The sequence below is a fragment of the Anolis carolinensis genome, chromosome 3 (assembly GCF_035594765.1).
Source record: "Anolis carolinensis isolate JA03-04 chromosome 3, rAnoCar3.1.pri, whole genome shotgun sequence".
Lineage (NCBI taxonomy): Eukaryota > Metazoa > Chordata > Lepidosauria > Squamata > Dactyloidae > Anolis > Anolis carolinensis.
The window spans coordinates 276,417,364-276,441,188 of record NC_085843.1 but is presented as its reverse complement, the minus strand read 5'-3'; the positions used below and the strand labels follow the sequence as shown (position 1 = coordinate 276,441,188).

General features: G+C 40.1%; 1 protein-coding gene across 7 annotated transcripts in view; it reads left to right on the top strand.

Moving 5' to 3' along the window:
- Positions 1-23,825, top strand: part of mcf2l2 (MCF.2 cell line derived transforming sequence-like 2) — a 196,908-nt gene that overhangs the window by 52,337 nt on the left and 120,746 nt on the right. For 6 of the 7 annotated variants that reach the window (XM_062976815.1, XM_062976813.1, XM_062976816.1 and 3 more), the window contains exons 2-7: positions 3,761-3,844; positions 8,715-8,829; positions 15,103-15,193; positions 17,045-17,164; positions 17,657-17,773; positions 21,050-21,199. In XM_062976815.1, coding sequence (XP_062832885.1) covers positions 3,761-3,844; positions 8,715-8,829; positions 15,103-15,193; positions 17,045-17,164; positions 17,657-17,773; positions 21,050-21,199 — 677 coding nt within the window. The remainder of the gene's footprint in view (positions 1-3,760; positions 3,845-8,714; positions 8,830-15,102; positions 15,194-17,044; positions 17,165-17,656; positions 17,774-21,049; positions 21,200-23,825) is intronic. The other variant, XM_062976810.1, reaches the window with a different exon arrangement.

Genomic DNA, 23,825 nt, shown 5'->3' with positions numbered 1-23,825 from the left:
TAAGTGCCCTTTAGGTAGCATTACTATCAATAGATCAAACATAGAAATGTTTCCCTTTCTTGAAAAGTCTAAACATGTGAGAAGGGAATGTTGACTCTTTTGCTTTCTCTATGTCCCAAACATAGGAACGATACTTTTGGAGCACCATCCTGAACATTTTTTTCAAATGTAGCTTCCATTGACTAGCATTCTGTTAGTAACATACATACACTTAAATGTGGCTTATTTATTTATTTATTTATTTACAGCATTTATATTCCGCCCTTCTCAAACATTCAATGCCTTTTAACATAGAACAAAGACAAACAAACATAGGCTCCGAGCGGGCCTTGAACTCATGACCTCCTGGTCAGAGTGATTCATTGCAGTTAATTGCAGCTGGCTTGCTCTCTGCGCCACAGCCTGGGCTTATGTGTATCTCTATATCTCTCTCTGTGTGTGTGTGTGTGTGTGTGTGTGTGTGTGTATCTCTCTCTCTCTCTCTCTCTCTCTCTGAACAGAGTCCAAGATGCTGTTCTGTAGTTGTTTTTACAAAGTTCCAAAGCTTGAGAGATGCCAGGAGAGGCAGGACTGAATCACAGAATCATAGTGTTGGAGGATAACACAAAAACCATCTAGTCTAGTGGTTCTCAACCTGTAGGTCCTCAGGTGTTTTGCCTACAACTCCCAGAAATCCCAACCAGTTCACCAGCTGTTAGGATTTCTGGGAGCTGAAGGCCAAAACATCTGGGGAGCCACAGGTTGAGAACCACTGTTTTAGTCCAACCCTTTGCACCCTCTCCAAAAAAGGTAAATATATAAGGCAGGCACACAACTACATGGATTCGCTGCAACTTCTCATCTGGATGTATTTCCAATTTTGGATTAGGCCTTTTTAGAGAGTGGAGCATATTGAAGTACAGTATTGAGATAAAAATAGTATGTTACCTATTTGGGGAGAATAATTCGGGTGAAAAAAGATATATCGCACTAAGAATGTCTCTCTGGGACTATCTAGTTTTGCCAGCATAATTCTGTGGTCAGCATTCATCCGATATCACTGGAGCATCGAGAAATTCCTGGGGAGATGTTCCAGGATGATTCTGTGATCATCATCTTGCAGAAGTTGACCATGGCATTGCACTGGAGGTCTAGAGATTCTTAGAAAGAACACTTTGATCAAATATATGAATAATCCAATCCACAGAAGCCAACTCTGTAAATGTGGAGGACCAAATGAACCTTGAAAGCAATGCAGATGTCTATTCGTCTTCATCAAACTTATAATTAAAGGGCAAATGGCTCATGCTCAATTGCATTACCAAGGGATTAGTCCAGGGATGGGCAAACTTGGGCCCTCCAGGTGTTTTGGACTTCAACTCCCGGTAGGCTGTTAGGAATTGTGGGAGTTGAAGTCCAAAACACCTGGAGGGCCCAAGTTTGCCCATGCCTGGACTATTCTCTGTGACATCAACAGTGACCTCCCTTGCTCCCAAATTTTGGCTCTGAAATCTTAGGACCTAGAATAGTAGTAACCCCAGTTTACCCTAGTTTTATGTGGGTGCCAGAAACAACACTCTCGGCTTTCTACAACTGTGCATGCATCTGTTTACAATACCACCCACGCCTGTCTACTATCCATAATTCAAAACATGAGCAGCTGCAGCAAGTAAAGTTTTATCCTGCTGTTAATTTCTTTAGTATCAACAGAAAGGAAGTCATGGCTCCCTCATCCATAATATCAATAAATATATGAACAGCATTAGCAGCTGCTGGATTTGGTCCCAAGAGAGTTGGTTCCTGCTTTGCTTCTTTAAATGCATAGTATCCTATCGGGATATTAAATATTCATCAGTCCCATCTTTTCTTTTCTTTCTGCAAAAAGAGTCAAAGAGGAACACAGGACCATCTGGAGGCAAGACAGAGACAACTGCTTTGTCATGTTTTCATCAAGCATGTTTTTTGGATACAGCTTTGCAACAACATTTCTGAATAGAATGGGAATGTTCTTCCAAATCTTTTTCAAATGTGTTTGTGTGTGTGTTGAATGATTACTAATTGGAAGGAAATGTAAGCATTAAAGTAGTAGTGGAAATTACAACTAAAGGAAACGATGAGTGACAGTTTTAAAACCAAGGATTAGATTCATGCTTGTAAAATAAAAGCAGACTTCTTTACAGCTTCCTTATACAGTGATACTGGGAGTTTCAAGAATGCTTGCCACACAGGAGCGAAACAGAAGTTTCCCTGGGAATTTGTGGTCAGCAATCCAAATTGTTTCCCATTACTAGCAAATGTGAGCATATATTGGGAGGCAGAGAACTTAGTCTCCCCAGAATTTCAGAGAATTGTAGACTTAATAGAGAATCAATTGAGAGTGGAAAATTGGATATCTAAAGGGTGTGCACAATGTTGAGATGCACTGATGCAAAGAATAATGTAGGGAGGCAAAGAGTATGTATGGTAACAATATATTTTTGAAAATCTGTGAAGAATGGAGCATTTGTTACACCGATGGGGGTCATGCCAACCAATGTTTTGTGTATTTAGGGCATGGAAAAACGCTTCATTTTTATGTGCACATGTCATATACGAGGGAGCCGCAATGGTGCAATGGGTTAAACCCTTGTGCTGGCTGAACTGCTGACCTGAAGGTTGGGTTGCTGGCCTAAAGATTGCCAGTTCGAATCTGCAAGATGGGGTGAGCTCCCATCTGTCAGCTCCAGCTTATGAGGACATGAGATTAACCTCCCAACAACACATTTGGGCGTTCCCTAAGTAATGTCTCTGTAGACAGCTAATTATCTCACACCAGGGCAACGTCTCTGTAGATGGCCAATTATCTCACACCAGAAATGACTTGCAGTATGTTCTCAAGTTGCTTCTGACACGATTATATATCTATTAGCTGTGCCCGACCACGCGTTGCTGTGGCAAAGTGGTGGTGGTATTGGTTAAATATTGTTGTGTAATTTTTATTTGACGTTATTTGCAATTTTTTATTAATTTTATTGTAAGTTATGTTTTATTTATTATATTTTATTATTTTCTTGTATTATTTTTAGTTATTTTCTGTTATTATAGTATTTTATTGTATTAATTTTTAGTGTTTTTTATTATTTTTATTGGGTTGCTAGGAGACCAAGTTGGAGGAGCTTAGCCTTCTAACTGGCAGCAATAGGATAAAAGCAATTATTCCTCTCTCTCTAATTAGGACTTTATTTTTCTTTTCTTTTTGTTGTTTCAACCTAGAGCCGTGGATGATGGGTTGTGTTGTCAAATTTCGAGGTTGGGGGGCCTGTAGTTTTGTTGTTTTGTGGGTCGCCGTGATGCCATCCCTCTTTTATATATATAGAAGAAAGATATCTACCGGTATAAGCCACATACATTGGTCATATTAGAAACTTCTTCTCCTTCAACAAAACTGTAATCAGTGCTGGCAAGCACTCAAATGTATTAAAAGCTCTTTTCTCCCAAAGCCGACGCATAAAGTAAATTGGGCCTTTTCTGTAAACAGCACTCTGCAGGCATATTATCTATCAGTCAGAAAAGAAAGGAAATCATATGACAGAAGCAAGACAACCAATGATCAAGAAAAAAAGATGGGGTGGGGAAGACCCGTAGCATCTGAGTGTCTTCTTTGTGTGTTTGTTCTGCTGGAGATTATCCGTAGGAATTTCTCAGTCAAATGATTGGAGGTTTCTCTAATTTTTTTCCCTTCCCTTTCTCCTTCCCTCTCTCTTTCTTTCTTCAACTCCCTTTCCACTCCCTTCTTGCACAGATGAAATCATGCAACAGGAGATCAGGCCCCTTGTTGCTGTGGATATTATAGAACAGCTCCACCGACAATTTGCAATCTTGTCAGGTAAGGACTGGTTTTTTGGTTGCATTGTAGTTAGTTCAGGCATGGGCAAACTTGGGCCCTCTGGGGGTTTTGGACTTCAACTCCCACCATTCCTAACAGCCTCAGGCCCCTTCCTTTTCCCCCTCAGCCGCTTAAGCGGCTGAGGGGGAAAAGGAAGGGGCCTGAGGCTGTTAGGAATGGTGGGAGTTGAAGTCCAAAACCCCTAGAAGGCCCAAGTTTGTCCATGCCTGAGCTAGATAGAAACCTCACCTCATAAGACCTCCCTAGAGTTCTGGTACAAGATTCTAAAAAAAATCCCCTTAAGTGTTCCATGTTTGCTTGTAATCCCTTGAAACCCACCATAGACCACATTAGTCCCTCCCAAAATAAAACCAGATGTGACTTGAAACAGCAGTAGCCACAGTAGCTGGGGGATTCTGGAAGATGTGGTCCAGAAAAGTCACACCTCAAGCTCAGAACAAACCTGCGACAACCAAAGCAGCTAGTGTTTTATGTTTCAGAGGATTAGGGAATACCTTCTGGATTTAAGTCTAATTTTTAAAAAGCTGTGTTGTCGTGTTGTCGAAGGCTTTCATGGCCGGAATCACTGGGTTGTTATGAGTTTTCCGGGTTGTATGGTTATGTTCCAGAAGCATTCTCTCCTGACATTTTGCCCACATCTATGGCAGGCATCCTCAGAGGTTGTGAGGTCTGTTGGAAGCAACCAGGCTTTGAAGCTGGCTACCAGTATTTTAAAAAACTCTACAATCAGGACAGTAAATAAAGAACAACACTCAGAAAACATGGGAATTCCAGGCATGAAACAATCAGGACCAGCTAATACCTCCCAACAAAGGATTCTCCCAGGCTTTGAAGCTGAAAAGCCATTCAGCCAACTGAAACATTCACACTTGCCTCCAACAGACAAGAGTGTATTTATTTATTTATTTCCATCATTTCTATCCCGCCCTTCTCGCCCAAGGGGACTCAGGGCGGCTTACAAAAATGGCAATTAATGAAATACACCAATATACAATAAAATAAAACATTAAAACAGTTAAATCGTTTAAATAGGATCATAATATACAATAAACAAATCAAAACAGTGCAAAATGCTTGTGCTTTCTTTCTCCCACCCTGAACTTTATTCCACAGATATATAAATCCCACTTTCCTAGTTTCCAACAAACCTCACAACCTCTGAGGATGCCTGCCATAGATGTGAGCAAAACGTCAGGAGAGAATGCTTCTGGAACATGGCCATACAGCCCAGAAAACTCACAGCAACCTGCTTTTAAAAAGCTATCCACCAGAACTGAATAAGGAATATATGATTAAATGGGAGATTTTATTGTTGCTCTTTTTGATAAATGTCCAAATTCAAAATTTTAGAAAATGAACCCAAAAATGCTATCCAGAGAGTAGAGCCTGTTTTGCAGTTAAGGTTCAGCACTTTGAATAACTCATTAAAAGTTAATACTAAAACCCAAATTAGATTTTTCACCACATTGATGTGGAAGCAATACATTCTTCTCAGCCAGAAACCGCTCAGCGAGCTTTACGTTTCTACTGATTTGCCTGTTGATTTCTGGTCTAGATTCAGAACTGCAAAAATGGTTCCTTTTAGCTCCATCCAAGCAAGGAAAACGTGGAGCCAATTCCAGTGGCTTGGAGTAGCCATTATATCCTGCATTTACAACTCTGTGAATGAAAGCTCTCTCCTCTTCCAGTTTTCTCTCAATTGTCCTCTAATTGGTACTAATACTACTGACAGTAAAAGCTTCCAGGTTCATGTTCAAGAGCATCCCTCTGCCTTTTGTAGCCCCATGACATCCAGAAATATATCACGTGGTATTTCTCTCCAGCACGGAAATGCAAACTCAAAGCTTTGTCACCTGAATTTTCTCTTCTATGGCACAGAAGGGAAACATTTTTACTATCTCTCATCGATTCCCAAATGAGAAGTGAACCAAAATGCTTCTGGGTTTAACTCATTCCCCCAAGGAGTTCTCAATGATTTTTCTTCTGCAATGTCAGACACAAAGTCATATGTTTTTATATGTTTTTTATCAGTGGGTTTTACACACAAAAAAATCCCACAAAAGGTTCAGAGATGTTTCCTGACAAAATAAGGGCTCATTTTCCAAAGACAAGAGTCATTTTCAGTAAAATATTCATCCAAATTACCCTTTTAAGGATCTGCTCTCAATTCATGATGTAAGTAAATCAAATTAAACGTGTTTTTTAAAAAGTCCGCTCCATTGTCCCTCCAAAAACTCATTAAACAAAAGATATGGATGACTGCAGGTTTCTGACCGTTGAAAAATCTGCAGGAATTTGCATAATCTGATCACAATAAACACTGCAGCAAGGCTTGTTTTAATTCATTTTCCCCTAAGACAGGCAGGCAGAAAGAGAGAAGGGAGAGAAAGGCTTGACAGCTGCCTGATTTACGTCTTCTATTGGCAATCAGTGATGGACATCCGTTTCCTCTTGTGAATTGGTTACATACAGAGAGGGATTTAAGAACCTATTTCCTTCGGTTGATTGACTGAGTGTGGTCTTAGCTTTGGACACAAACACCAGATAGATGTAGGTGACCAGCCCTTTTTGGCCCATGTCCTGCAGATACAATCAGCTCTATATACTGATGGGTTTCACTTTTCAAGGATTTGATCATTTACAGATTTGATTAAAGTAGGGTTGTTGTATGTCTTTCGGGCTGTGTGGCCATGTTCCAGAAGCATTCTCTCCTGACGTTTCGCCCACATCTATGGCAGGCATCCTCAACCTCTGAGGATGCCTGCCATAGATGTGGGCGAAACGTCAGGAGAGAATGCTTCTGGAACATGGCCACACAGCCCGAAAGACATACAACAACCCTGTGATCCCGGCCATGAAAGCCTTCGACAACACATTGATTAAAGTATTCTTTCTAGGAAACTCTAGATCCTCTTCCACTATGACTCAGTGGCACTATTTCAATTCAACCACAAAAGGTGCAGAGCCTGGGAGCTCTTTGATAGCTAGATCCCCTAAACACAGAAGATATATTCTAATTCATACATACAATTACATCCAAAGCCCCCTAACTGCTGGCATTTTTGAACACAAGGCAGGGAGCAGCAGAGCTATGTTTCCTGCTCCTTTTTCCTATATAAGCTGCCAAATGTGTCCACACGATGTCGCTCATTCCTTCCTCTCGGAAGCAAGGATGCCATGGATCGAGATATATTGCTGAAGGCTACAACCCACTCCAGGCTTGAGCCCAAACCTAAGAGAATATACGTAATGCATGTAACCTATTTTGAGAACAGGACACAACATCTTGGATAACTGAAGTTCAGACCAACTCACTTTTTTTTCTGTGTCAGGAGTAACTTGAGAAACTGCAAGTCACTTCTGATGTGAGAGAACTGGTCGTCTGTAAGAATATTTAACCCACTGAGGCCCCGGTGGCGCAGTGGGTTAAACCGTTGAGCTGCTGGACTTGCTGACTGAAAGGTCGGCAGTTCAAATCCAGGGAGCGGAGTAAGCTCCCACCGTGAGCTCCAGCTTCTGCTGACTTAACAGTTCAAAAACATGCAAATGTGAATAGATTTTATTTATTTCGTGTCAAAAGCATTGCATAATAAATAAGTTTAAAAGGGATGAAATAAAGGAATCACAAGCAGCTAAATGGGTTTAGACCAAAAGCAAGTAACAACAACCGCATTGTCCATAGCTTTAAGTAACTCCTCCTCCATACATAAGGCAGGACATTGTGGGCAAGCATACATATGCGGATTTGTTTGTTCTGCTCCACAGTCACACAAGGTGGAGGATTCCTCCAGGTAGTGCCACCTTGCCAAGTTGTGTTTAGATCTGCCCACTCCACTTCAGGGACTTCCAAGTTGCCCATTCTTGGTTTGCCCCTGGAAGCAGACCCTCATAAGGGGTCATCCAGTTGGGATTGACTGGTTTAGCTGCCCAGAGAGATACTCTTGCTGTTGCTGGAGTTTCAATGTGAGTAGATCAATAGGTACCGCTCTAACAGGAAGGTAACGGCACTCCATGCAGTCATGCTGGCCACATGACCTTGGAGGTGTCTATGGACAACGCCGGCTCTTCGGCTTAGAAATGGAGATGAGCAGCAACCCCCAGAGTCGGACACAGCTAGACTTAGTGTCAGGGGAAAAACGTTTACCATTACCTACCCAGGGGATGCCTGGATGTTTGATGTTTTTACCATCCTTGTGGGAAGCTTCTTTTATGTCCCCACATGGACAGCTGGAGCTTACAGAGGGAGCTCAGGGTATATTGCCCAGGGGATGCCTGGATGTTTGATGTTTTTACCATCCTTGTGGGAAGCTTCTCTTATGTCCACACATGGACAGCTGGAGCTTACAGAGGGAGCTCATCGGTGCTCTCCTTGGATTTGAATCGGCAACCTTCAGATCATCAACCCAACCTTCAAGTCAGCAGTCCTGCTGGCACAAGGGTTTAACCCACTGCGTCATCAGGGGCTCTCTAGGCCAACTCACTGATATGGAAGCATTCAGCCACTACAGAGAATTATTGACAGTTGTTGTCAAGTAAATTCTACATACACCATTTCCATATATAAAGATCCCACATGCTGTTCCATTGCATGCAAATGTAGTTTATTTGCTCTGGGTAGAAAGTGTATGAAGCAATGTTATATGGGCCAAAGTTTCTATAACCCCTTCTACACTGCCATATAAAATCCAGATTATATGCTTTGAACCGGACTATATGGCAGCATAGACTCATATAACCCAGTTCAAAGCAAATAATGTGGATTATCTGCTTTGATAATCTGGATTATATGGCAGTGTAGATCCAGCCTAAGAAAAGCGTATTGCTTTATGGAAGCTGATTTGTCTTGCAGGAGGAAGAGGGACAGATGGGGCGCCGATCATCACCTTCCCAGAGTATCCAGGCTTCAGTGAGATCCCAGATGAAGATTTTTTGAACGTTGTGACTTATTTAACTAGCATTCCCAGGTCAGTCTAAAATCTACTAACAATACGTTTACTGATTCACTCATTGCTGTCTTCAAGGCATGGTCAAATGGTACATTTTGGGGCTCTTTTATACTGTAATTCTCGTACTACAATTCCACTTTGACTGCGGTGGTTCTGTCCTATGGGATTCTAGGGATTGCAATTCAGGGAGGGACCTTTAGGTTTCTCAGCCAGAGAGATCTAGTTTCTCCCCAAATTATAAGACCAACACACATCTTCCATACAATGTTACCAGGGCAGTTAAAGTGGAATCACAATACTATAACTGTGAAATGTAAAAGGGTTCCTTATGTCTCTTATTTGGACATATTCTCCATCAACCTAATCTTATGTATGGGAATCCACGACTTGCAGGCATTCCATAATTTGCTCCATAATTTGGTAAAACCCAGCTTGGTTTATCTTTTTTTTTTTTTTACAATTCAGTTGGATGCAGAAAGAGTTTGTACATATTTTTTGCAAAGCCTCCTTACTTTCCTCCTTCTGCCAGCAGACAAAGACCTTTTTAATTCAGAGAGACTTTGGGAAGGTAACTGGCTGTTGTGGTTATTTTTTAATGAGGCAGTATTGTTTCCAGATTTTCCTTTCTTGTTATGTTTAATCATGAATTTAAACTATTTCAACTGAATCTTTGTTTTGAATGTGATCAATTATTTGGGGTGAATTTTTTTCGAGATGTTATAACTATTGTTTTTAGCTGTATTTATGTTACAAATTGTCTTGAGTCTTGCACAGAGAGAAAGGTATGATGCAAAATTAATGAGGTCGAATTGTGTATCCAAAGTTCAGACTGAAGATGGTGTCTGTGTAAGAAGCCCTGGTTATACACAAATCTACTTGCATAAGCTATTTTAAAAAGCAAACACAGTGTTCATGAGTATTGAGTAGGCTTTGCTTATTTGTACGTTCAAAACTCAGTATTGAGTTTGGGGCTGAATAAATGTAGGAGTCATCTTCTGCCACCCTTACACTGATATTTTATGATATAACTTTGGAGGTGATGATGTCAGTATTTTATACTTTATCTCATCCAGTTTGGGAAGAAATTTTAGAGTTATGGTTGAATATACTGCATTTTGAAAACTGTTGGCAAGGGGCATAGTGTTTCACAGAATATTGTGCTTTCCCATGGCTTTTGTGTCAGACTTGCAAGTGGTGCCGATCAACAGGTGGTTTTACAGACTGGCCTTAGATAATTTAGTCAATGTCCTGAATTCCAGAAGGTGGTTTCAGATTTTTGTATAGCTGAAATCATTGTGATTGCAAGATTTGGAAATGTAGAGTCGGATTGAGATGCTTCAGTAGGTTTGGAGCTAATCTTTTGTCCTAGGACCCTCTGAAAGCTGCATGGACCACAAAAAATACCCCCCTCTCTACACACACCTGGAAATGAATACTTCTTAGTTTGAGGTTAGGGATTTGAATTTTATGTTAAACAATGTACTGTATCCCTTATAATCCTTGCAAAAGGTGAATTCTTGTATCACAATTCACCTCTTTATCTGATCAAGAAATCTGAAGGCAATTGAGGTGACAAAAACTGTCTTTAGGGACAAGATGTGGCCACAAAATTATACTCTGCCAAAATCTCTTATGCCAGAATACAGAGCTTGCTTGCAGTCCATAAAGTTGTGTTTTCTGGTGCAGTATTCTTTTTGAGGTGTCTCTGTATATCCAAGAGGTTAGGAAAAGTTAATTCAAGGTATCCTTGGTTTACTATAAATGCCCCTCCAGAGTACTTGAAAACCTCAAATTTTGAGCGCATTTGTCTTTTGAGGGGACTGGACGTGATAAGGCATTACTTCCATTTATTCTTGGTCTTTGTTAGCATTAGGGGCATCTTTTCTAGGATTCCCTCCACAAAAACAGCAGGCGACAGAGCCTTCATAAAGGATTAATTCTGCTCCAGACCTGCCTTCTGGTCAATATCCACAGCTCTTCAGGTCAGCCTTTAGTGGAAGGTTTTCCTCTGGTGGGCAGTAGGTTTGCCTTAAGGGCTTAAATAACCTCAAAGTACTACATCTTGTCTGATCTTGGAAGCTTCGTAGGATCAGCCTTTGTTAGCACTTGGATGCTAGACCACCAATTTCCAAGGAAATAACTGGCCAAATCATGCCTGAGGATTCCTTGCCTAAGAAAAACCCTCCAGAATTTAAAGGGTTGCCATAAATTGGCAGGTGCTTTGAAGTTACATATCCACACAAATGCTTGACTCCAAAACGACTTCTTCCCAGCTGAATTGGGAGGGACGCTACAGTCTTTATGGGGGTCAGTTTAGTCCCAGAACAGAGGCTGCACAATTCCCACCCTGAGCAATGGCTCTACATTCAACTTGGCGTAGCTAAATATTTAGCCCCAAAGCATGCATCAAAATTTGTAGAATCAAATAACAGGATCATAGAATAATAGAGTTGGAAGAGACCACATGGGCCATCTAGTCCAACCCCGTGCGATGCAGGAAAAGCACAATCAAAGCATGCCCAAAATATGGCCATCTGGCCTCTGTACAGCAATGGAACACTGATATAATGTTCCATCACTGTACCTTTTAAAAAGGAAATTTGGAATTGAAAAGTATAAAAGGGAATGGTGTAACTACTTCCTTACTCATATCTCTTCCATTGCCCAGTAGTTCCTTCTGCATTTCCGTAGAACTGTTTGCACATAAAACATATATATCCAGACACTGCCATGTGACATCCTGTCCTAGGCCTTAGCTTCTATTTTGGGGTGTTCACTGTTCAGTTGAAATTGTATCGTTTGCTGACACTTTCTTTTGCTCCTCTTTGAGTCTTGGAGCAGACGCGGAAAAGATTCAAAGAAAGAACGGAGAGGCTAATGTGTCGTCCTTATCCTCCCCAAATTATTCAAAGTCAAGCAATATTGACTTTGAACTGTTGTAATAACTTGCTCAATGTTAATTTTTTGAATACACCTCTGAGTTCACCAGCTGGGAAGAAAGCCAGTAGAAGGAATGGTCTGTCACAAGATGACAAAATCAGCTTTACTAATGCCGCGAGGTGTTGGTGGTTGTTAACTGTGTGCCTCCAAGTTGTTGCTATGGTGCTACCAAGACAAACCTATCATGGAGATTTCTTGGCAAGCTTAAGAGAGGATTTGCCTTCCTCTGAAGCTGAGAGAGTGTGACTTATGTAAGGGCATTCAGTGGGTTTCCATGGCTGAGTGGGGATTTTAACCATGATCTTCCAGAGCCTTGATCCAAGACACAGATCACAACATCACACTACTTCTTGATAGTGGTACCATAACTGATAACCTTCACAATTGAGTTGTATGGCCAAGAGGAGGCATGGGCAAACTTGGGCCCTCCAGGTGGGTTGGACTTCAACTCCCATCATTCCTAATGGCTGGAGAGCCAGAGTTTGCCCATGGCTGGCCAAGAAGATGGGGCCAAACTTTGAAAAGTTGCTTTTTGGGACTATATTTCCCAGAATCCCCTGAGATACCAGCATTATTGGCCATGCTACCCATGGATTTTCCAAAATGGACACAGATAGGTAATTTTTTCAAGGTCTGGCAGTGAGAGAAGAAAGGTGTTTGACTTTGGCTCAGGTGGTATCCTTATAATCTTTTTTGGAGGGATGCCCATTGCCTTTACTCTGCAGTTTCTCAAGGATACGAAAAACATGCTAGTTGAATATTTCTCGAATGTATATGCCCAAGCATATGCTACAAAGTACATTTCTTCAGTGTATCATATCACATCACATCTGTTTCTTTGAAGGCAAGAGCAGTTTGCTGTGTCAATTTGGCTGGGTCCCAGTGGACCAAGAAAAGCAGTCACCGCAAGGCTTTTTCTAACCACACTTTACACATTGAATATATATTATATATATCAGGCATTCCCCAGTGTTGAAAGTGGAGCCAGGGGATCCTTGTACATTACACAATTACAGCTCTGTGTTCCACATTAGCTGCCATGACTGAATCCTGTGGTATTGTGGGGTTTGTCATTTCGGGAGGCTCTGGAGATCTCTGGGTGATAATTGTAAGTACTCCTCCTTAAACTACAAATCACAGGACATCACCATGGCAGTTAGTGGAATAGTATGCCATTATTGTATAATGTGAAAGGGCTCAGGAAATGTGCCTTTTCTTGGGGCCTTTCCATATTACGCAATTGTAGGACTCTATTCCACTTTAACTACCATCGTTCCAGCCTATGGAATCCTGGAATTTATAGTTTAGGATAAGGATTTGCTTTCTCAGCCAGAGAAATCGAGTGCATCACCAAACTTCAAATTCCATAGAATATTATTTATTTATTTATTTATTTGTTGAAAACATTTCTATTCCGCTCTTCTCACTCCGAAGGGGACTCAGCATGGAGCACAACATATATACGACAAACATTTAATGCCGGAACAGAAAATAAACTATAAATATACATAAACACTGAAAACAATAAAATACAATTATCTCCACTTTAAAATCAATTGTTTAAAAACCATCTCAGATCAGCCATACAAATCCAGTCAGTAGGATGAAGGTTCCTATTGTTACCATAGCAGTTAAGGGGAATTATAGCTCTCTAAGTACAGTAGAGTCTCACTTATCCAAGCTAAACGGGCAGGCAGAAGCTTGGATAAGCGAATATCTTGGATAATAAGGACGGATTAAGGAAAAGCCTATTAAACATCAAATTAGGTTATTATTTTACAAATTAAGCACCAAAACATCATGTTATACAACAAATTCGACAGAAAAAGTAGTTCAATACGCAGAAATGTTATGTTGTAATTACTGTATTTACGAAGTTAGCACCAGAATATCATGATATATTGAAAACATTGACTACAAAAATGCCTTGGATAATCCAGAACCTTGGATAAGCAAGTCTTGGATAAGTGAGACTCTACTGTATGTGTTGTGAAGGGTCCCTGATCATAAGGGGGACATTTTAATCAGAAACATGAAGAGGGTGCTGTTTTTTAAAAGACTGCCATTTCTTGCAACCACTGAAAACAGATAACTGTAGTTAACTAGTAACTAGGGTAACTATACTCTTCCTTGCCTGAGTTTTGATGGTGTGCGTAGGTAAGAAGTAAGGAGAGTCTTATTGTTCCTGGTGTCTTTCCTCATTAGGTGTTCCTGTCCCACTGAAAAGCCATAATTTCTGAATAATTGGACATAAAATCTACCATATACATTATTTGATTTTAATAACAGATCATTAAATCCACTGTGCGCAGTGCAACCCAGATTCCTGGCAGAGCCTTGAAAGTGGCCTGTGATTTTGTCATATAAATAGTAGATTTTAAATACATGCATAATTATCTTGCAGCTTCAGAGGTAGCATAGGTGTGCCAGATGGCAGGGGTGAGAGATGCATACACTGGAGTCCGGTGGAGTGAAGGGTGAGAACACCAGAGATGGAAGCACTTACACCCCTTTCGCAAAATCTAGTACTTTCTCACCCGTTTGTTGGGAGAGCCATGTGTCATCTGAGCAGACCATAAGACCATCATAGTTGGTTGGGTGAGATTTTGCTCCCTTGCTGCACATGGGAAGGAAATATTACTGTTTATGCTTATGGATAAGTCTAGAAATTTTGATCATAAGATTGACCTTGAAAACTTGGATTGAATTATCCACTTGTCAATATAATAAATTCTGCACTTTGACTCTTTAGAAAAGAAACCATCCTTTTCTCAAATGGCGAGCACCTATCTCCTAGGAGATAGGAGGTCAACTTCTAAATAATAATAATAATCATCATCATCATCATCTTTATTTATACCCCGCCACCATCTCCCCAACGGGGACTCGGGGCGGCTTACATGGGGCCATGTACATACAGTAGCTATGTGTACAAACTGGGCCTGGCTTTGTTGCTGTTGTGTGGGCTTCTTTGTTGCTGTTGCTATACTAAGTGGGATCTTTGTTTACCAGCAGATAGACACGTAGGTGATTCCAAACTGTTCACTTGGGGAATCTGCAGCAAAACAGCTCAAGCAGTCTGGGAGATAAAATATGCATGTTTCATTGAAGCTGCTAACCTGATGCTGGGGAAGGAGGAAGAAAAGGATTACAAGGTGGTGTGGCAGGAAACATTTCTATCTTCTTGCACATTGAAGCTCCTGGTCGGTTTCATTCACGCTCTCCCCTGCTTGCCCACAATGAGCTCTGAGTGTGCCACGGAGGCTGTCTTTTTGCTGCAGTATTATTGTCACTTGGAACGGAGCTGCCTCCTCCTTGTAACCCCATATACCTGCTTTCGATATTTTGCAGTCTGGAGGCTGCCAGCATCGGATTCATCATCATCATAGACAGGCGGAGGGACAAATGGAGCGCGGTAAAGGCGTCCCTCACTCGAATAGCAGTAAGTGTCCTGCGATGATTTTATCGATTTATTTTCTTTGCCTCTGCTTGTCTTCTGCACGCTGCGACCCTGCTGGGACTGTGCCGTTGATGCTCTTGTTTTGCTGTGTTTTGACTGGGCTTCTTTGCAGCCACTCATCATGCGGGTATCTTCCCTTGCCCTGCCCTACAGATATCGTGCATCCACCCACGCACACGCATATTGAGAAGCAGGGCTTGCCAAAACAGAAATGAAAATGGGCACTCGCTTTCCTACAGAATGGGGGTTGAATTGCTCCCACCCAGGATGGAGAAAAATCATGATTATTATTTCCCCATCCTGCAAGATGCAAACTGATTTGCAATTCTAAGCTCATGAAGTGCAAGAAGGGTTACATGAGGACCCTTCCTGCAGCTCAAGCCTTAAGTCGGGTTTCTGGTTGCTGAATTGAGCATCTTGCTGCATTTCGTCACCATTCTCACCTTGGAGAATGAAAACATGATTCATAACAGGATTGTAAGGAGTACAGCAGGTCAAACATGACACAGAAGACACGTGGAAAAGGATGACTCTCCACTCCCATCCTGTCCAGTATTTATCTTTACTTTGAAACAGCCACAAGGGACTCTGAATTTTTAATTGGGGAAACAAATGCATGGACGAAGCAGAGCCCAAGCCTTTCCTTGCTTGTTGTTTTTCTGATCAAGGGGCTCCATATCTCAGTGCTGCTTGCTCTTACCATCATGAAGTCCTTCCTAGTGTTTACGTGGAATCTCTTTTCCTGTAATTTCCTGCTACTTGTAAAGAAATGGATTAGAGCAGCCCGCACCCTTTGTATAACAGTTGCCATTCAATCTGGATAGAGTGACAGGTGTCTCCACACATGTCCAGAGGGCACAATCTGGCCCTTCCCAGCATTGTGAGGATTTCAGATGGGCTCTTAGTAATGCTCCACCAAAACCTATTGCAGAACTTTAAATATCAGAATAAATATGTTTTTCTGAGTTAAAGCTTTGTTTACCTTATTCCTGCCAAACTACCACATAGAGAGAAAAAATGTTGCCATGACCTTGCTTTATGATAAGGTGGTTCTCAAATGGGATAGTAAGAAGAGGTGCAAGCAGCGCCTTTGAGACTTAACAGATATATTCCAGCATACACTTCTATTGACTATTCCCCCCCCCCCCCCCATATACACACACACATGTGATAATGTCCTAAGTATGTTCTATTGGTGGTTTTCATGCAGTTTCCGCTTTGGCCTCATGGTCAGCTCTCTAGATTTCCACATGTGTGGGTTAGTTTTATAGATTTCATATTCTGATATAAGATACTATGGACAACTGATTGTAAAGGCAGGGTGTTATGAATCTATTAAATGAACAATACATTCAGTACATAAATGGAGTGGCAAGACTGACAGCTTGGGAGTATGTTTCCAACAAGAGACATGCCATTAAAAGCAGGGGATGATGGGCCAGCAATGTAAATGTGTAATACAAGAGAAATATTACATAATGCATTAGCAGCAAAATAATCAGATTAATAAAATAAAATTATTCTGCACTTCCCAGCTGACTGTGAGGTCTATGTTGGTAGCTTTGGCTCTCAGTGTGCTATAAATGGATGTCTTGAAAGAGATTCTCCAGAGAGGTCATGGGTATTTTCTTAACAGCGCCTTTAGAAGCATGACCTCTTTGTCCCTAACCAGAGCTTGGCAAAGTCATTTTTGGACCGCAGTTCCCAGGATCTTTTAGGCAGCAAGTTCTGGAAGATGTAGTTCACCCTAAAAGGTGACTTTTTCCATGATCTGCTTTTCAAGACTGTCAATGCTCTTCCTTTGATTGCTTCACCTTTTCTTGCCTTTTCTAGGGAGCCTTTCCAGGGAACCTGCAGCTGGTCTTCGTCCTGCGGCCGTCCCGTTTCATCCAAAGGGCGATCGCTGACATCGGCATCAAACTCTATCGCGATGACTTTAAAATGAAGGTACCGGTAAGCAGTTTTTTGTTGCTGTTAGAACCAGCATCCTTTCCTGGTTTCTACATCTTCCTCTTTCTGGCTGTCAGCACTCTTTCTCTACTGCTTTCCCTCTCCTCTTGGTATCCTGGCTTTCCAAAGCTAAATAATTCATTGGGCAAAGCAGATGCGTTTGAAAACTGTAGGCATAATAAAACTAAGCATGAATTAACTGCTCCTACCACAATGGATCCACCTGCTGCCCCTTTAATTGCCATGGCTCAATGCTATGGGATATTGCGATGTGTAGTTTGATAAGGCACCAGCACTCTTTAGCAGAGGAAGCTAAAGACCTGATAAAACTACAGCTGGAGCACAACTCAAGGGGTTTATATTGTAGATTTTATAAACTGAAACCATCAATGTAAAAAGAGGGACAAAACAATATAAAAATGAGATCAAGGTGCAAAGTTCTTTCTGGTCAAGAAAAAAAAATGTATATCCTGTTTTTGTTTTTATGACATGCAGATCATCATGTTAAATTCGGTTTCTGATTTACATGGATACATTGACAAAAGCCAGCTTACCCGGGAGTTAGGTGGAACCTTAGAATATGGACACAGTCAGTGGATACACCATCGAACGGTAAGAAGCATCTGTTGGATTCCTGCACTTCAAATATGTATTGTAAATGTTAAATACTTTCTCTGAATTCTCACTTCCCAATTTTTATGAAGAAATAATAGTTCAAATGACAGCAGTTTAAGAAACAAATGATTCTGAATCATGAGCAATGTCTTCCGAATGTGTTCCTGTTTGGTGTTTCCTAAGAAATGTCAACAGTCACTGCCACAGTAATTGATGAACACGTGGCTAAAGGAAATTTCCATAGAATATTACAGTTGGGAGAGACTACAAGGGGTGCATCTACACTGTAGGATTAATGCAGTTTGACATAACTTTAACTGCCATGTCTCAATCCTGTGTAATCATAGGGGTTGTAGTTTCACAAGGTTTTTCGCCTTCACTGTCAAGCAGGGCTGGTACTTCACCAAACTACAGCTCCCAGGATTCCATAGAATTGAGCCATGACAGTTAAAGTGTTGTCAAACTGCATTAATTCTGCTGTATAGATGCCTCCTTAGGCCCAGCACAGGACCCAAAGCAGTTTACAACACATTAAAACTAAAATAAATTACAGTGGGTAAAATTTGACATTGTTACTTCCCTAGGAAAGTAGACATTGATGGTGACATGCATAACATTATCTTTTTCCAGTAGCTTTTCTTAAAAGAATGTATTGTTTAGGCATACATGCAGTACTAAATTAGAACTAGTGTGGTTTAGTCGTTTGAGTGTTGGACTATGACCAAGTTCGAATCCTTGCTCATCTATGGAAATCCACACTTGATCTTAAACAACTTACAATTTCGCGATCTCAAAGAAAGGCAAAGGCAAACCCTTCTGACTGAATTCTGCCAAGAAAACCCTGTGATAGCTTTGCCTTAGGGTTGCCATAAATCAGAAATAACTTGAAGGCAAGCAACAGTAGCACTAAATACTTTTTAAAGATACATACATTTCACTGGCAGAAGTTAACTTCCTTTTTGAAATCATGATGTGTTGAATTGTGCACCTCTTTTGCTTATTTTTTTTTCTTTTAAAAATATGGGACACTGTTCTCATTCTACGAGGAGAGAAACATTGGGATCCATATCCTTGATATGTATTTTTTTTCTTTTTGAAAAAGCAAAGCAGCGCAAAACCCCTTTGTTGTGACAGCTGAATTCGATCAAAGCTTTGTACGCTCTCTAAAAATAACTTTTTGAGCATTTCATTTTAAGGAATCCTTGTGTTTATTTTCATAGTATTTTTAAAGCATCATTTTCATTTTAATCGTAATACTTTGATTGATCTCGTATTGGGCAGGAGATACATTCCAGGGCTAAATAGGAGACGATGGAAACAATTTCATTTGTTTTATCACCTAAAAAGCTAGTGATTGTGGTCTAATTTCAACATGAAAAAGAGCAGATGGGTGAAGAGACCTAAATCTTCTCCACCTTACCTTCCTGCGCTCTGTCGCTTTAGGCATTTCTCTCCTTGACTGTCCCACTTCTGCTACAGAAGTTGGTTCATTCAAAAGCCTGAAGCAGTGGAACATAAGATATAAACCAGCAATATTAGCTTTCCAACACTATTTATGGGTGTCAGATCAAGCCTTGCTTCATGGATGTCCAGGTAAGTCACCCTGGTGTGTATGATGTCCATTTCCCTATTGAGGATCCAGAACCCAGCATGAAAGGTCAGAGTTGCTAAGAAATATCTTGGAAAGCAAGGAGAAAAGTGTGTGGGGAGGGTTTATGTCTGATTTGCTTGCATGCTTTGTATATTTTAGGAAGCTTTTGTGTATGGATGCGTTGTTGCGTGTCTCAGCAATGTTTTTATTTATGTATTGTTTTACTTAATTTTTATTTGGAGTCCATATGATCTAGTAAGTGATACAGAGACACTAACAAACCCTGTTACTTAAAAAAAAAACACCAACATTTCCCAATGTTTTGTCCTCTTCTGGGGAAGATTTACTTTATCAAAATGTTTATCCAAATTCTCTTTGCTCAGAGATGCATGGAAGAGAAAAAATAAGCGTGGATTGTTGGATTTGTTAATTTATTGGAACAGCTTACTATTTTTTCCTTGCAGTGTCGTGCAATAAAAGGAACGTTAAAGCAGTATAACCAATAAAAACCAGTTTAAAGAATTATGTTTAGAGATTCCTAGGAACGTATTAAATAAATCCACAAATGATCAAATCCACTAAAATTAAACCTGCAAATGTGGAAAGCTGACTGTAGTTAGAAGGCACATATTTCTGTAAAACCCATTAGGACCCAACAACTTCAGTGAACAGACTTGTATTCGCTGGACATTGGAATAGCAGCAAAATTGGTGTCAGTCCGGCAGCAAAGTGGGGATGTTTCATAATGTGGGTGCCACAACAAAGAAGGCCGTCCCCCACATCTTCCCATGGCATATTGCCCGTACTGATGGGAAACAAAAGAGAATTGATACCTGAGATTTGATCTCTTACAGATAAATTATCAGGTGACACATGTATGGACAGGCACCTCTTCAATTATCAAGGTCCTGAGCCATTTGTGGCTTGAAATGCCATAGTCAGCATCTTGAATTCTGATCAGAAATGTATTGGCAATGTATTTCTCCATACCTCACAACCTCTGAGGATGCCTGCCATAGATGTGGCGAAACATCAGGAGAGAATACTTCTAGAACATGGCCATACAGCCCAGAAAACATACAACAACCCTATTGGCAATTTCTTGGGATGCTATTAATGTTTAATCATTGATATATTGATAACTATTTATATGGCTTTTGTGAAAATATTTAAAAGCACAGTATGTCATCTTAGAGCCAGTGCGGTTTGAGAATTAGACCTCAGGTACATCTACACTGTAGAATTAATGCAGCTTGGCACCACTTAAAGTGTCATGGCTCAATGCTGTGGAATCATGGGAGTTGTAAGTTTACAAAGTCTTTATAGTGCTGATAACTCACTGGATTAAAACTTCCAAGATTCATAGTGTTGAGCCATGGCAGTTAAAGTGGGGTCAAAGTGCATTAATTCTACAGTGTAGTTGCACTTAGGGTCATTGTAACTCAAAAATGACTTCAGTATTAACAACAACAACAACAACAACAACAACAACAACAACAACAACAACAACAACATGCATGCTTATCTGTGAGTACAGTGGAACTGAATTCCTGCTAAGCCTGCTTGGGACAACTTACACTTGGTTTGGTGACTTAAAGAAATACGGTGTGTTTTGTTATTTTAAGCTTTGGAATAAAATATTTGAAGGGATTTTTTTTCTCATTTTGGCCTTCTTCTTTCAGGCCATTGAGAATTTTGCCATGACAGTAAAAACCACAGCACAGATGTTGCAGACCTTTGGGACAAATTTGGCAGAGACAGAACTTCCCAATGATGTGCCATGCACTGAAGAATTGCTGTCGTCACACACTGAACAGCACAACAAGTTGAAGGTGAGCGTTTGTGTGTCTCTGTCTCTAACACTGAGAAAAATAGTCCTAGGTTTCTATCTTCCAAGGTTGCTATTTTCACACACCTCTCCAATCATAGTTTTCCTAGAGAGAGAGATTTAAATACTTATCCCATTGTTCTGTGTGAAAGAACAGCAAAGGCAAGCTGTGACACTTCACCTTTTTCCTAGGAACTATTTCTTTCTAGAGACCAGGATTGGAAAACTGGGTGACCTTGCCTCAGAGGAAGGCAAAGGCAAACTGCCCTCTAAATAAATCTTGCCAAGAAAACCCCATGATAGATTCATCTTAAGGTCACCATAAGTCAGAAATGATTTGGAGGCACACAAGAAATGTATTTATATTACAAAAGTCATCTGGAATGCCAGAGGCAAAAATATTATCTGCTGCAATGGCAATAACTGCATGCATAGTTTTCTTTTCATCTTAGTTCAGCCTTGAGATGATCAGGCATGGGGTATATCTCTGAATCCTGGTGCTACAAAATTGCTGGAGCTTAGTAGTGTTGACACAAAGCATTCTGATGTACAATGCTACTGCTGAAAAAATGCAATTTCCAGACGTCATTTTCTTCTTCATGGAGTCAGGATCATTGCCCCTCTCTGAACAGATAATGCTTCTGCTGTCTCTAGTTTGGGAATAATAGATACATCAACACTGTAGAAATGGTGTCAAATGGCATTAATTCTGTATGGTAGATGTACCCAATGACCATTCATCTCTCATCCCATTCAGTTCCTAGAGGAGAATCCTAGGGGGATATAATGCATACTATTAGTAGAGTGAAGGTTAATTGCAGGATTTCTCATATATGATCTCAGATTCTTCCTTCGGAAAAGCAAGAAGAATGGAAGTGAGAACTCCATTGGCATTAATAGTGGGAACAGGAAGGAGTGGGATGTCATACTGTTATCTCCTATCTAAGCTTGGAAAGTGAGAAATGGAGCTTAGCAAAGGGAGTTGATGGTGCAGACTTGCTCAAATGCAGACTTGTTCAAATCAGAAAATGGAAGGTTTCCCGCCCACTCATGGTTTATTTTTTTGGCTGATTTCCATGGAAATAATGAAGTTAGTCACTGCCAGCACTTTGATATCTTTAAAAAGGAAACAATATGTTCTTTCTTGCACTTAGATAAAATCTTGGAGGGATCATCAATGTAGCACAATGTGTGTGTTTCAAGTTCTTAGGCAAGGAATACACAGAGGTAGTTTTGCCAGTTCCTTAAGGGAGCCCATAAAACTCTTTTCATGGAAATGCCTTTCTAGGATCAGGAACTACAACTCCCATTAGTCCCAGAAAGCCCAACAGTCACAAAAGATGGGAGCTGTGGTGCAGAACATCTGGAGGGCCAAGGTTTGCTTATCCCCTGATACAGGCTGTTTATGGTCACTAAAATATACTTATGATTTTGAACCATTCTGTGACTATATCTACAGTAGAGTCTCACTTATCCAAGCCTCGCTTATCCAAGCTTCTGGATAATCCAAGCCATTTTTGTAGTCAATGTTTTCAATATATCATGATATTTCGGTGCTAAATTCCTAAATACAGTAATTACAACATAACATTACCGCGTATTGAACTACTTTTTCTATCAAATTTGTTGTATAACATGATGTTTTGGTGCTTAATTTGTAAAATCATAACCTAATTTGATGTTTAATAGTCTTTTCCTTAATCCCTCCTTATTATCCAAGATATTCGCTTATCCAAGCTTCTGCCGGCCCATTTAGCTTGGATAAGTGAGACTCTACTGTATTTCCTTTTTCAAACTAGAAGGGTTTTTTTATTGTTAGAACATTGACATCACACCTAATATCAGGATATCTCAGGATGGCTTGCAAATAAAATTTAAACAGATTGAAAACAGTAAAAAAAAGTACAAATAAGCTAATAGTATATTAAACCATACAATGAGTTCAAACAGCTTAAAGTTTTAAAATAATAATGGCCACAGCTCCCATTGGCCAAGGTTTCTGGATATATGGGGAGTTTTATTCCAAGTTTTGAAAGGCTGGACCAGGGGTCCTCAAACTTTTAAAGCAGAGGGCCAGTCTACAATCCTTCAGACTGTTGAGGGGCCGAATTATCATTTGAAAAAAAAACAACGAACAAATTCCTATGCACACTGCATATGTCTTATTTGTAGTGCAATACAACAATAACAATTAAAAAACAATACAATATTTAAAAATGAAAACAATTTTAACCAAAATAAACCTATCAGGATTTCAATGGAAAGTGTGGGCCTGATATTGGCCAATGAGATAGTCAAGTTAATTAGGATTGTTGTTGTTGTGTGCCTTCAAGTCATTTCAGACTTTGGGTGAGCCTAAGTCTAAAATATTTATTTATTTACTACCTTTATTTACTACATTTATATCCCACCCTTCTCACCCCAAAGGGGACTCAGAGCAGCTGTATGTACATACAATATATTATATTATTAGCATAGCACAATATTAGCATTATATATTACTATATTGAACTATACCACTATACTGTAATATTATATGTAATATATAACATATAATTAATATTATTATATGGTATTATTATTAGTATTATATTGTATAACATTATAATATTTTATCAATATTATATGTA